General features: G+C 34.3%; 2 protein-coding genes across 2 annotated transcripts in view; one reads left to right on the plus strand and one right to left on the minus strand.

Moving 5' to 3' along the window:
• LOC123319596 (vacuolar protein sorting-associated protein 13) overlaps positions 1-3,603 on the minus strand; it is a 45,135-nt gene extending 41,532 nt beyond the window's left edge. The window contains exons 1-2 of the mRNA XM_044906623.1: positions 3,182-3,603; positions 3,044-3,130 (exon numbers count right to left, since the gene is read on the minus strand). Coding sequence (XP_044762558.1) covers positions 3,044-3,130; positions 3,182-3,281 — 187 coding nt within the window. The 5' untranslated portion in view covers positions 3,282-3,603. The remainder of the gene's footprint in view (positions 1-3,043; positions 3,131-3,181) is intronic.
• Positions 3,604-5,175: 1,572 nt separating this feature from the next.
• LOC123319192 (eukaryotic translation initiation factor 3 subunit E) lies at positions 5,176-10,221 on the plus strand. Its single transcript, XM_044906055.1, has 6 exons — positions 5,176-5,368; positions 5,421-5,699; positions 5,753-6,226; positions 6,283-6,581; positions 7,174-7,330; positions 10,163-10,221. The coding sequence occupies exons 1-6, from the start codon at positions 5,279-5,281 to the stop codon at positions 10,187-10,189; spliced, it is 1,326 nt and encodes a 441-aa protein (XP_044761990.1). The 5' UTR covers positions 5,176-5,278; the 3' UTR covers positions 10,190-10,221.
• Positions 10,222-13,526: the final 3,305 nt, after the last annotated feature.

Here is a 13,526-nt window from a genome sequence, read left to right on the forward strand (position 1 = left end):
TGGTCACAGCTTGAATGAGTTATTGTTTCAATTTCGCTTTCCGTAATAATATACACGGTGTTACCGAATAAGTGCGACAGTTTTCAAGTGGTGATGCCTTGGCGAAAATTAAAAGGAATTTTTCGTCTTTCATGTAAACTGGAGCTCTTAGGCCCTTCAAATTGGTTTGGAGAGAAAATAATAATTTTTTTCTCATTTTTGACAGCGTGTTACTTTCCCAGGAAAGGCTCAAGAGCTTTAGTTTACAAAAACTTTCCGCACAGGGATCACCCCCTAAAAACTTTCACACTCTTTTGGTAACACCCTGAATGAATATAAAATGATAAGTAAATATATAAAATAATGTAATAATCCTCAAATGGACACAATTGTCTTATTTCATAAGAAAACATAAGGAGTCAATATGAATTTTCGGTAGTTCATGATCTCCAATAGGACTGATTTCAATATTTTCAAAAGCCAACACTTACTCCAAAATATGCTTTTATCTAAAACTGAGCCGCGTACTGACAAGAAGTGCTTCAACTTTGAGAACCCATGAATATTCCAGAATCTTGAGCTTTTATAAAATGCATGCAACTTTCGAGAAAATGTTTGAATTATGGAATGCAAAATTCTTTGAAGTGGGATTTTCATGTATTTTTTTTTCATGATTACATAATTCGATATTGGAGGTTGCAGAGGGTCGAAAATTTTTTGGAATCGAGTTGATTGACAAACAAAATAACTTTCTTAATTTGAAAAATTCCACTCGTCCTCATTTCGGGTTGTGAAGTATTTTCCTATGTTCTAAAAATAAAGACAATATGTTGTTTTCTTTAGTAGGAGTTATCAAATGTCAAATAAACAATCATCATATTTATATAGGTTGATTCACCTCAATGGCATGTTAGACGTTTATGGAGAACTAACCAAAATTTTGTGCCGAAAATTTGTTGCTCAAAATAATGATTATAGTTTTCCATAATTATCTAATAGGCCAAAGCGGGGTGAATCACCCTGTATAAGGTGAATCCTGATGGACTCTACATATTCGATTAAGAGATACAAAACACCTAGAAAGTAGCAAAAATAACCCGAGTAAAAGGGTTCTACAACTTGTAGTTATTTGAATTAGACAGGATGAATTCCAATTGGAATTCATATTTTCAGAATGCCCGAATTATCACAAAGTCATGAAATTTTCTATATGGGGTCTGTATTGGTCTTTATACATCTGGGGTATCAGGTCATCAATTTCCAAAAACGGAGTGTTTTTCCAATATTCTCAGAAACTATGAAGAACTTCCTTCCTGTAGACGATGCTATATAGTACATCCTCATTCATAAAAAATAAAAACAGTCGGTTGGCCATGGAATAATTCCATAATTCCTCAGATAAAAAACATTGTTTTTTATTGATTCAATAAGAGATTTGTGTTCCTACATGAAACTTGAATTTATACCAAAACTGTTGTAAAATCTTCAAATTTTAGTCCGAGAGGAAAACCAATTAACTGTTCCCAAGCATCTGCATATTATGTGTTAATAATTAAATTTTCTTTCATAGCAAAAATAAATGTATTTAAGCATTAATATCTTGTAGGTACATTCCATGAAATCCCTTTAATCAGTTTATTATATTCATCACATATTTTCGAATTCACTTATTTTCCAAAATAAATTCCTTTTGTCGGAAATACATAATAACTAGGATTTTTATGTAGAGAGGACAACATGGCGCTGATTTAAAACCCAAAAATGTTTTGACGTCATAACCTCACATTTTCTTCCTATACAGTGTGAAATCTGTCAAATTTCCAAGGCCAACCAAGGGCTTGTATAAAAATGAATGGATTATAGGGTAAATGGTAAAGGGATAGTAATAATCATCGAAAGCGAGTTTAACGCCCATATACAGGGTGGTCCAGATCGTAACCAAGAAATTTTAACCACGTATTCTACATCAAAAATAAGCCTTAGTTTGTCATATAAAAAAATGTCGAGAAATGTTTCCTCTCCGATATACGGGGTGTTGAAATTATAGAAAAAAAAATGTTTTTTATTAATAACTTTCACACTGCTTGAAATATTTTTATGAAATTTGAGACATAGGTTTTGAGCGCCAAGGAGCACTTTTTGCATAATATCATTTCTTTTCCATTCTACCAGTGGCGTCCGTACTGCAGCGAGACTGAATATTTTCAGATAAAAATATCAGACGCCACTGGTTTTTCCGATAATAAAAATTACTGTTTAAATCCTTATTTAATTAGGAGCAAATTCGGTTTCTTGACTTTTTGCTGTACGAGGCACCGTTTCCGGTTAAAAAAATAAAACACATTGTCATGCATGAAGAAATCGCCAAAATTTGATATGGTAGGTACATAATAATAATAACGACTATTATTGCTATATCAAATTTTGGCGATTTCTTCATGCATGAGAATGTGTTTTATTTTTTTAACCGGAAACGGTGCCTCGTAATGCAAAAAGTCAAGAGACCGAATTTGCTCCAAATTAAATTTAAACTTCAAATGGCTGTGAAACTACTAATATTGAATTCTGGGAGAATTTTCTGATATGAGAGTAGAATCTCTCGTCTTCTCGGTAGCTCAAAGCAGAGAGCTAGAGTATACAAATGTGCTACTCAAAGCCATACATGTGCAACAAAATATGCAATCATTTTTTTTCTTTAACTATTGATTGATTGTTGGATGGACAATCGGGAGGTCATGAGTATAAGTCCCAGGGAGGTATTTTATCCAGAAATTAATTAATTGATTAATTAACAATTAAAACTAATGTTTTAACTGTACTGATAGTAACATTCAGTAGTTATAAATTTTTGGGAATTTTTCTTTCACCACCAAAAAAATTAAATTAAATTCTCATTTATACCCATATTTCAATTTTGGAAATATTTCTTTCACTCAAACAAGATACCTGCAAAAATATCATAAAAATCATGATAAAATTGGGTGAACTACTGAGCAGGAACTGTTATGAGGATAACAAGAAATTAAGCAACAAGTATATTGAGAAATAAACCTAAAATTCTCACCTATTTTGCCATAGATTGTTTGTATAGGTAAATCTAAATTGTTCAAAGCTGACTGCTTCAGCTGTAGATTTTTGAGTAAAACATCCCCTAAAAATTATTCAATGAAACACAAAAATACTCTCGAATTTATAACCTCACCTCCCCATATTCCTACATTCAATTGATTTGTATCCAAGTTCTCAACATAATCCCCAAGAACACTGTTCAAAACTTGAACTAAAACACTCTCAAAAACCATTTCGTTCGGCTTTTTTCCTGAATCTCAAAAGCATTCACTTCCGTGTAATAACAAAATCAGGTGTGATTTCTATATCAATCTCAATCAATGAAGTTATTTATAGTTATGATATCACAAGGAACGAGGAACCAGACTTCTGCCTAGTTAATACCCAATTGTTGTGAGCCCGATTTGGGTCAAATAATATCGCTCATCTTCTGCATAGGTCAAATCAATTAATATTATGGAGATAAGGCTAGGTAATTTCACGCTTCCATGTATTTCAACAAAAAGTATTTATTTTGAAACACGACAGTCTTCCTGTCACGGAAAGTGACATTGCTATTTTGTTTGGTTATGTTTTTTGTAGCAACAAACTGTCACGATCAGCTGATTGTCAGTGGCGGCTCGACCGGCTCGTCTGGGTAAGTAAGGTTTGCAGTACAGATACAGAACAATAATATGGCAGCGCCTACCAATTCTACATTCAAACATATTTAGTATTTCCGAAACCTACCAATATAAATCATTCATATTTTTTACATATCATGCCCCAGAGGGTCAATGGCATCAACTGAATTCGGCATAGTATAGCTTTATGGCTTTATAATAATAAGTTAATCTGAATTAAATGACTTATTTCATAGGTTGGGCATTGAAACATTATCTGGGCCATATAATTAAGATAAGTGGAGAATAACACACCTAAAAGATATCCTGCATAAAAAATCATATGTTTCTCATATCTAAAAATTATGGTATTAATATATAATTCTCCAATCTTGGATTTTTGGACTGCAAATTAACTTTAAAGCCAATTACAGTAGAAACCACATTATAAAGAATCCAGATATTTCAACCCAGAATGAAATCAATATATAATGCAAATATTTAAGAAGACTATCAATCAATTTATTTTTTAATGAATACTCATTTATGCTGCTGGAAGTTATTCTTGTTTTCCTCAATAAATATACATGTGAGCATAAACTTAAGATTAGCCGGTTAAACTAAGGTTTATATTCGAGGACCGGCTAATGCTCGATAAAATGTTTATTTGCGTCAGAGAATTTCATATTTAGCAGGCTAATGTGCACATTACCCAAAACGAATCGGCTAAAAACGTATTCGATGATGCCATACTCGGGGTATGATACCTTGTGAATTGTCGGCTGGGATGCAAAAAAAGCATTGAATGCTTTTTGTCAGGTCAGGTTTATGATACATAACGGCCATTGGTATCCAATTCAAACATTTGCAGCGGGTTACGCAAAGCTTTGATTTTCCGATCACTCGGTTTCCGAAACTAAATCACTGGAACCCTTTCATTTCTGCAGAGGTATCTATTGAAAATCATAGAATGGATATAGATCTACATTCGCTGCGAGAATCATATTCTGATTCTGAATGATTGAATTCTCGATAGAAAACTTATTGACATAATTTATCCGTCAATCAACCGTTCAATCCCAGAGATCAAGCTTTATGAAAACGAGTGGTTTCACAAAGCTTGATCGGGGAATCAACGCTTGATTTACGGATAAACGTCATTTTGCTTTCAACCGATGAACATTCAGAATATCACAGGCCCGATCAAGGAGATATCAAAGATTATAGACTCTATACTCTATAATCTTTGGGAGATATATATCTTCTTGGGCCCAATCACGCCCGCTGACGACACATCTTGCCTGGCTCACGCACGCTCACTCACGATCACTGAACTGATTAATGATGTTAAACGGAGTCACGTGATTCAGGCCGCACGCCTGAATCACGAGATGATGAGTTTGTTTCTTGTTTCAGTGCATTAATAAACATTGCGAATTCTAAATACCTATTTTAAAATTAGTTTGAAATTATGTATGCACAGAACATATATTTATGCTCCGTTCTGTGGTTACTTGTTAGGTTATTTTTTTTATTCCTCTGTGGTTCTGCGTTGTGTGGCGACAACAAGAAAGCATTGTGAAGTGGATAATTTTTTCCTAATTTCAGACTGCTTCATCTAATTTAAAATGGCAAAATATGATCTAACTCCCCGAATGGGGCAATATTTAGATCGCCATTTGGTTTTTCCTCTCCTCGAATTTTTGTCGGCCAAGGAAGTTAGTAAAATTTTTCAGGTTAGTTTCAGATAACTTCAATATTTGATTCCAGATTTATGATGAAAAGCAACTACTGAAAGCAAAGCTAGATATTTTGAGTAAAACTAATATGATTGACTATGCGATTGATATAAGGAATCAATTATATCAAAACGAGGCTATTGAAGATTCGTTGAAACAACGACGCCAAATGGTAGTTGACAAACTACAGGAATTACAGAGAGTTGTCGATCCAATTTTACATATTTTGAATGATGACGAAGTTATGCGTAATATGGAGACTATGAGGGATTCCAAAACTCTCATCAATTATTTATCCAAGGATTATAAGGTAGTAGGCTCGCAACATTTGTGTATTGAGTTTATACAGTATTTTCCTTCTAGTTCGAAATAGAAATGATCGATAGCCTGTACAAATTGGCGAAGTATAGGTATGATTGTGGCAACTACTCTGCATCCACTTCTTACCTGTACTTTTGTATGCTTGTTCTTCCATCAAATGACAAAAACTATTTGTCAGTGTTATGGGGAAAGTTTGCATCTGAAATTCTCGTACAAAACTGGGATTCGGCCTTAGAAGACTTGAATAAGTTGAGAGATTATATAGATTCTAGTTCTAACCATTTTGGAGGCAATAGCTCACTGAACTTATTGCAACAAAGAACATGGTTAATTCACTGGTCACTGTTTGTGTTTTTCAATCATGCAATGGGAAGAGAACTCATAATTGAAATGTTTTTATACAAACCACACTACTTGAATGCCATCCAAACTATGTGTCCCCATATTCTTCGTTATCTTGCAACTGCAGTAATCATCAATCGCGGAAGAAGATCAGCATTGAAAGATTTAATCAAGGTTAGTTTTGATCTTCAACCAATTTAAACTGTTCTAAAAGAACTAATTTTTTATAGGTCATCCAACAAGAAAGTTATACTTATAAAGATCCAATCACTGAATTTTTAGAACATCTATATGTTAATTTTGATTTTGATGGAGCAAGGCAGAAACTACAAGATTGCCAAACAGTTCTTTTCAACGACTTCTTCCTGATCTCTTGTTTAGAAGAGTTTGTCGAGAATGCTCGTCTTATGATTTTCGAAACTTTCTGTCGCATTCATCAATGTATTAGTATTGGAATGCTAGCTGAGAAACTCAACATGAACCCTGATGAAGCCGAATGCTGGATAGTCAATCTCATAAGGAATGCTAGGTAAGTGATCCTTTATTTTTAAAGAAGCATTATAAAATAGGGTACTGTGTCTAATGTGAGAATGAGTTTATGCTCACTCAATCTCCTAAAGATCTAAAAGGGTCCATATACAGTCATCGATAGAGATCATCACGGTTTCAAAATTTCTTAATGATTTGTTTGTGCATCAGACATTATTTATATCAATTATGTGTCATAAGAAACTTTAGGGACCAAGTCTGCCACCATAAGAAGCCTGAGCTGCCAATTGACAGTGTTTCAAAAATCTAAAAATAAAAAGACTAAACCTTTTTTCATTCTTACATATATTGAAGAAGTAGCAATTTGGAATCATTGAATGGACGTTTATAGATTATAAATTGATGCGAAAATGATATTCTGAATTCTGATAATTGAATTATTGAATGAAAACAAAGTGATGTTTATCTGTCAATCAAGTGTTGATTCCCCGATTGAGCTTTATGAAACCGGGGATATTCTAATAAAAGGATCCAATCCATCAATCATGCGTTTGATTGGCCATCAGGCAACTTCTGATTACAAAAGATGTTCAAATTATTTCTTGCTTTGAATTAGAGTTTCTTTTTTTCAGATTGGATGCGAAGATCGACTCCAAACTAGGTCATGTTGTAATGGGAGCACAGCCACTTTCCCCATATCAGCAGTTGATTGAAAAAATTGATTCACTCTCTGTGAGGTCAGAAACTTTGTGTGGCCTTATTGATAGAAAACTGAAGGCAAAGACAGATGTAAGTTAAAGAACTAGAGCCTGCCTTCCTGATGTAATATTGTCCTCCCCCTTGTAGAATTAGTAGATTTTCATCTGAAAAACTTCCACAATTAAATTTTTTTTAGAATAATATGAGGTAGGGATTTTAGTATTATGATAATTCATCTCATTACAATTGATCGAAATGTTCAGTAATTAGAAATTTCGAAAATTATAACAGATTATTGAAGTACTCTTTGGCTTGTGATTTTGAAAGTGAAATATCGAGACATCAGCATTCTACTAGTAGGTAGATATTTTGTTTTGAGAGGATTGTTATCTTAGAATATAGAAAATTCTATGTTCTGAGATTGTTATATGCAGTTAAAAAAATACCCAAGCACCAATTCCTTGTAATTGCTTCGAAATGCCAGGGGAATTATCAATTTGATATAATTACAACTAATGATTCATCTGGCTCTGACTGAAAAGTTCCATAGTCCTTTACCTATGCATCGCTTCAAATTCTTTCACTAAAAATTGCTGAAAATTTAAATAATTATGCCAAAATGTGAGTGACTATTTTAACATTAATACTGAGGAACTACTGATGAGATAGTTTTGATTTATTCGAAAAATTCATAACTTATCTTGGATCAATAATCCTATATATTATAATTAATCTACAAAACTCCATATGGCGAAACCATCGGAGGCTGTCAAATTAACATTAAAATATAAAATATTTGCCAGAAAGGTATGTTCGGAATTCTGACAATCTTGACGTGAAAAATAGTGGACTTGGAATGTTGCAGATGTAGTAAGAAAGCCAAAGAATTGGGCTTCCGATTGGGAGTGTAACGATGATTCTAACATCTAACATGTTTTCTCGATCTGCTATGAATAGCCTAGAATCGAGAAAAGTTGGAAAAGTGTCGTCATATTTGTTGTATGAAATTTCCGCAGGTGCGAAGTAGAGTTTTACTTTTAGCATATGTTTAAAGTCGAGTGTCGCCAAAAATTATCCGTTTTGACCAACGATAAACGGAATTATACAGGAAAAATTAAGCAAAATGGGGGAATATTCGAAATTTTACCAGTAATCAGCAGACTCCATAGAATCTATGTATTTTTGCAATTCGGCGACTTGCATTTGTCAAAACAGTGTATCCACCGAAAAGCAATATCTACTAAGACTCCTTCGCACCAAACATACTTAGTATTAAGTGTCCCTTAAAATGAACCCTCAACTTAAATTACGTTGCACTAGCTGTTAACTGACATTCAACTAGCTAAAGCTAACCTTAAATTTAAGTGCTCCTGTAATGACCACTTAAGTATTTGAGGGCAGGATTCTAACCTGATATAATTTTATGAACTGGCTGCAGAACTTCTCTTTTTAGATAGATTTAGAGAATTGAATGAATTCATTACTGAATACAAAGCCTTTTCTTTTGACTTAATTCTTATGCCGTCAGTCTTTTTATTTTCAATATTGTGTCTCAAAGAATATTCTAAAGTTAGCAACAAACTTTTCTCATCATCAAATTCATTGAGAAGTTGAGATATTGTTGAGAAGTTAACTTTAAATGACGCTTAGTTAAGTACTCCTTTTAAAGGGTACTGGTGCAAACGGGCCTTTGTATTGTATGTTGTTTTGAGATAGATGATATAATAGACTTATCATATGTTCAAAAAAAAAAATTTATAGTGCACCCTTGACTTAAACCAGACAAAATTGAGATAAAAATTCCCAAAACGACTGCCCCAGGTAGATATCCACCATTATTAATTTTTCCATTTTTTAACAATAATCCGAAACTGTGTGTAGCCTCCACTATTGTAGCAAATATAAATCAAACATAGTTGTGTCGCAAAAATGTGAAGAATCTCATATTGACTTTAAGAAAACCTACTCACGCTGTATCTTCACAGACTGTCGCTGGATCAAAAAGACCTTGTATGATGCAGGAATAGATACATCAGTCTACTCTGCCCATAGCATAAGGGTGACCGGCCACCGAATGCGAAGTTAAGCGAAGCTGAGCTTTTTCAATGCTAAATCACGAGCTACGTCACTCGATTCGTAGCTTGTCAATTATATTAGTACTGAAAATGCTCAACTTCGCATTCGGTGGCTGGTCACCCTAAGGCATGCATCCACATCAGCCGCATTTAGGGCTGGTGTAAATATCGAACAAATTCGAAATACAGCAGGTTGGACACCGACTTCAAAAACTTTTTTCAAATTTTACAATAGACCCTTGAAAGAACCTGGCGGCCGCTTCCTTCCGGAAGAATCGCGAATATTTCCGGCGCCTATATAAGCCCAGCGGAGGAGCAGGTAGCGCAGTATAGTTCACAGTGCAAGCGACGGACTAGTGGAAATAAATAGTAGTGACGTAGTTAGTTTGTTCGTTATAAGTGTTAGTATTAAGTGTAAATAAATAATTTTAATCAGTTAGACGTTTTAATTAAGTGAAGAAAACGTTACATTATGAAAGATATTAATGATGGTTATAGTGCTAATAATACTATACACAAGGCCAAGAGGTTGTAAGGACAAATTACCCGCGAAAATACAACCTTGCGACTTGTCTAAAGTCTTGTCTTTATGCAATGTCATGGGTGCTGAAGAACACTATCAAAGCCTACAGAGTCCACTTTCACAAAATTTTCAAGAGTATCGTAATAATAATATTAGAAGAATAATATTGAAGAAAGGCGGTATATATCATAATCATACCTTATCAAGAACCTATTCAAGCCTAACCATTTCCACCCTTAGTTATCCTATTCCTGTAGAATGTTTTCAAATATGCCTACTTGTGTTGCAAATGTACAATTTAATTGATTTCTATTTATATTTCAGATACGTTGGGGAAATCATCAGGATTGATTATTCTAAATGAATAAAATGATGACATAAGATAATTTCTTTTATTTAACCTGTTTTTTAAAATCTTACTGAGCTTGTCTCAGAGTTAACATTACTGGAAGGTGTGTGAATGCTTGGAATAAAAATTCATATGATGAGAAAAATGAAATGAAACCAAATATTCTCATGTTGAATTACAATAAGGGAAATGGGGAGAACACACTGTAAGTCAAACTAATGGGCGGGCGCTTGTTCAAAAGCATAAGCAGTGCGCTGAACTCTATCAATGCTACACAGCTCCCAGAAAAATACTTCCAGAAATACAGATCCAATCAATTATTAAACTTGTAGATACATATAGTGAATATTCTAAAGGTTCCTGAAAGATTTGAAGGCCGTTTGCCGACTTGATACACTATTTTTGTAGTGATTTTTTTTTTTATTTCTCGGCGATACGATCCTCAACAAAATCTACGCGCATCTTTATATCAGTACTTTTCCTTTTTCTTGAATGAGTTCAAGATCAATTTTGTCAGGTTAAAGAAGGCTTTAATCTAAATTGGAATCTAAACTTTAATCTAAACTGTATAAGTTGAATCGATTATCTTGTCTCATGTAATTGGTTAGGCTGGAAACGCACCGGATGCAACATTTTGTTGCGAGATGTTGCAAGCTCCGCATTTTCTTCAGAATGAAATGGGACGGCACGCACCGCTTGCAACACGGGTTCGAAACGTTGCGAGACGTTTCGAGATGTTGCGAGGTGTTGCGAGGTGTTTCGCATCAAATTTAGTAGGTGCTCTACCGAAGGTTCGAACTGATCGAATGCAACATTTTGTTTCAAGATGTTGCAAGCTTCTCGTTCCCTTCAGAATGAAATGGGAAGAAAGTCACTGCTTGCAACGTTGCGAGACGTTTCGCAACAAAAAGGCGAAGCAGTCCTGCCGAAGAGGTTGCAACATTCACCTTGCAACATACTAGAGGATTGATCTATTGATCGAAGTTCTGTTGTCCAGATGATGAGTAGAAATAATACAAACAATACTTTAGTCAACAGTTGATTTAGGTCACTTTTTACTTTTACATTATGAGGCATACTGTATCTCATTGCGTCACCAATGCAAGAAAATTTATACCTGTACTATTCAGTGCAGTTAATGTTGTAAATTTGTAAACGTCAGTTTCCAAAAACACAATATTAATCGAGAAAGTTTATTTTATCAAGTCACTAATTTGTTAAACTGACAGTTAACTTGCAAAATTTTTACAAGTTAGTAGTATTACTTATTATAAATTATAAAATTTTGTATTATCGTCATTATGTTGAAAATGATGGTACAATTGTTATTTCCAGTAATACAGATTTTTGATGATGAACCATCTGTTGACTCAGAAACTGCTGAACTCGAGGACTGCAGAACATTTGTACTCTCCTTACTACCAAATAATTTGCTAGACATTTCGATTTTTTTGTTGACCGAATCATCGACATAACTCATCGCAATTTCGGTGCTTTCTGTTCGAGGAGGCCGAAGATTTACATATTTTCTGTATAACATGCAGAAAATGTTATACAGAATACAGATGATGCAGCACTGCAGCCATCATCGGTTATGGTGAATCTTCTTGTCGTTAAATTTTTTGTTTGCCGCAATGTCACAATAACGTATTTTCCCATATCTTCTACTTCATTCATGTTTAAGGAGAGAATTTCGTCACATCGACAACATCCAAAAATCCCAAATATTGTTACAATTTTCGCCAGCAACCACTGGTCATCAGGAGCATGTGAAAGAAATTGTTCAGCCTCTTCTTTACTTAAAACCTTGGCCTTTTTTGGCGTATAAGGCTCATTTTTTCATTTCAGAAACGCTATTACCTTTTGAAATCTGCAAATGACAACTAAACGTCATATTTTTCAATTAATTTTTTAAGGAAAACAAACCTGCGAACAGGGTCATTTTCTTTCATTCGCAAGCAGCTTTTCAGCATAGACCATTTTGCTTCATTTTCGCTTTCGCCAAAACGAATGTAAAGAAAAATAAACAGACATGTTCATAGCAACGCTTCCATAGCTTACGACATTTTCGACAAATTATTGAGATTTTTTTTGGAATGTATCTAACCTTTACAAATGAGAAACAAATAAAATATAAAACAATACACGCAAGGTAACGGGTTCTACTGGCTCAAGGAGGTAAAACTCTCTTACCTTGCTAGTAATGTTATATACTATAGGACACAATAGTCTTCATGACCTCCAAACTCTCGAAATAATATAATAATAATAATGAATAATAATTATAATATGAATAATAATAATAATTCGTATCTTGCTTGCGAATTTTTTCTTTGATTAAACTCAAAAGATGGTCGAAAGTTTCGATGTTCATTCGGCAATAGTTATAAAATTTCTCTGGATCATTCCTGAGCTCTCCAATGAATCCCAGTATGTTCCTTTTTTTGTTTAAAGGACGTATCCAAATCTACTTTTCAGGTTCCAGTAATTGAAGAAATTGCCATATAAGGATATTCGGGTCCATTTTCTATACGTATACAAATTAATTCACCTCGAAAAAACGAAAGTCGAAATACGTGTGATCCTGTCAAACTTCAGAAATACACTAGGAAAAATTTGTTGCAACCGAAATATTGCAAGCGAAAGATAGTTAGATTTTAGCTTGCAACATTTTGTTGCGAGACAAAATGATGCGCAACGTCTCGCAACAAAATGTTGCATCCGGTGCGTTTCCAGCCTTAGTTTCTCGATATTTTATTCTTTTTTCAAGCCAGTAAAATGAAGATATGAAAAATTCAAGCAGATAATGTTGGAATGTAAAATCCGTGTAGAAATACGTGTGCGACTAATTTTAAAAAGCGTGCCGCTGAGACCTAAACCATATTATACGTTGTAACGCTTTTTTCCTCGGGGTACTCTAGCGCCAGCTATTCTTTGAAGGGAAAATAGCAAACCTACCTTGGTAGCTTCGAGTCAAAGACAATAAGGTCCCGCGGTGTCTAGGGTGTTAGCGACAACCAGTGAAGGTCAAAATCAAAGTACACAAATTTTATTTGTCGACTCGTTAAAGGAAACACAGAAGGCACTATTACAAAAATCCGTCAAGTGAAAAGCGTGCTATAATGGGTTGAACAGAAACAGTCTACTTTACGCACTTGAAATGAATAAGATACAAGCAACAATATAAAGTGGTGAATTTACGGAGTGAAACGGATGGAATGAAAAGGGGGATCCGATCTTAAAAGCGATACGCCGGACTCGTTCGCCAGCCAGAACCTAAGACTCACAGTTAACGGACAATAGTGACGGAACTCAGCAAGGTTAGGGGTTGAAGTAAGA

Source organism: Coccinella septempunctata, chromosome 8, assembly GCF_907165205.1.
Source record: "Coccinella septempunctata chromosome 8, icCocSept1.1, whole genome shotgun sequence".
Taxonomy (NCBI): Eukaryota; Metazoa; Arthropoda; class Insecta; order Coleoptera; family Coccinellidae; genus Coccinella; species Coccinella septempunctata.

Excerpts from the sequence above, each read along its gene's own strand:
- LOC123319192 (XM_044906055.1), top strand. The coding sequence starts at position 5,279 with ATGGCAAAATATGATCTAACTCCCCGAATGGGGCAATATTTAGATCGC. Across the intron at positions 5,369-5,420 it reads AATTTTTGTCGGCCAAGGAA|ATTTATGATGAAAAGCAACT; the intron begins GTTAGTAAAATT and ends ATTTGATTCCAG. Across the intron at positions 7,331-10,162 it reads AACTGAAGGCAAAGACAGAT|ATACGTTGGGGAAATCATCA; the intron begins GTAAGTTAAAGA and ends TTTATATTTCAG.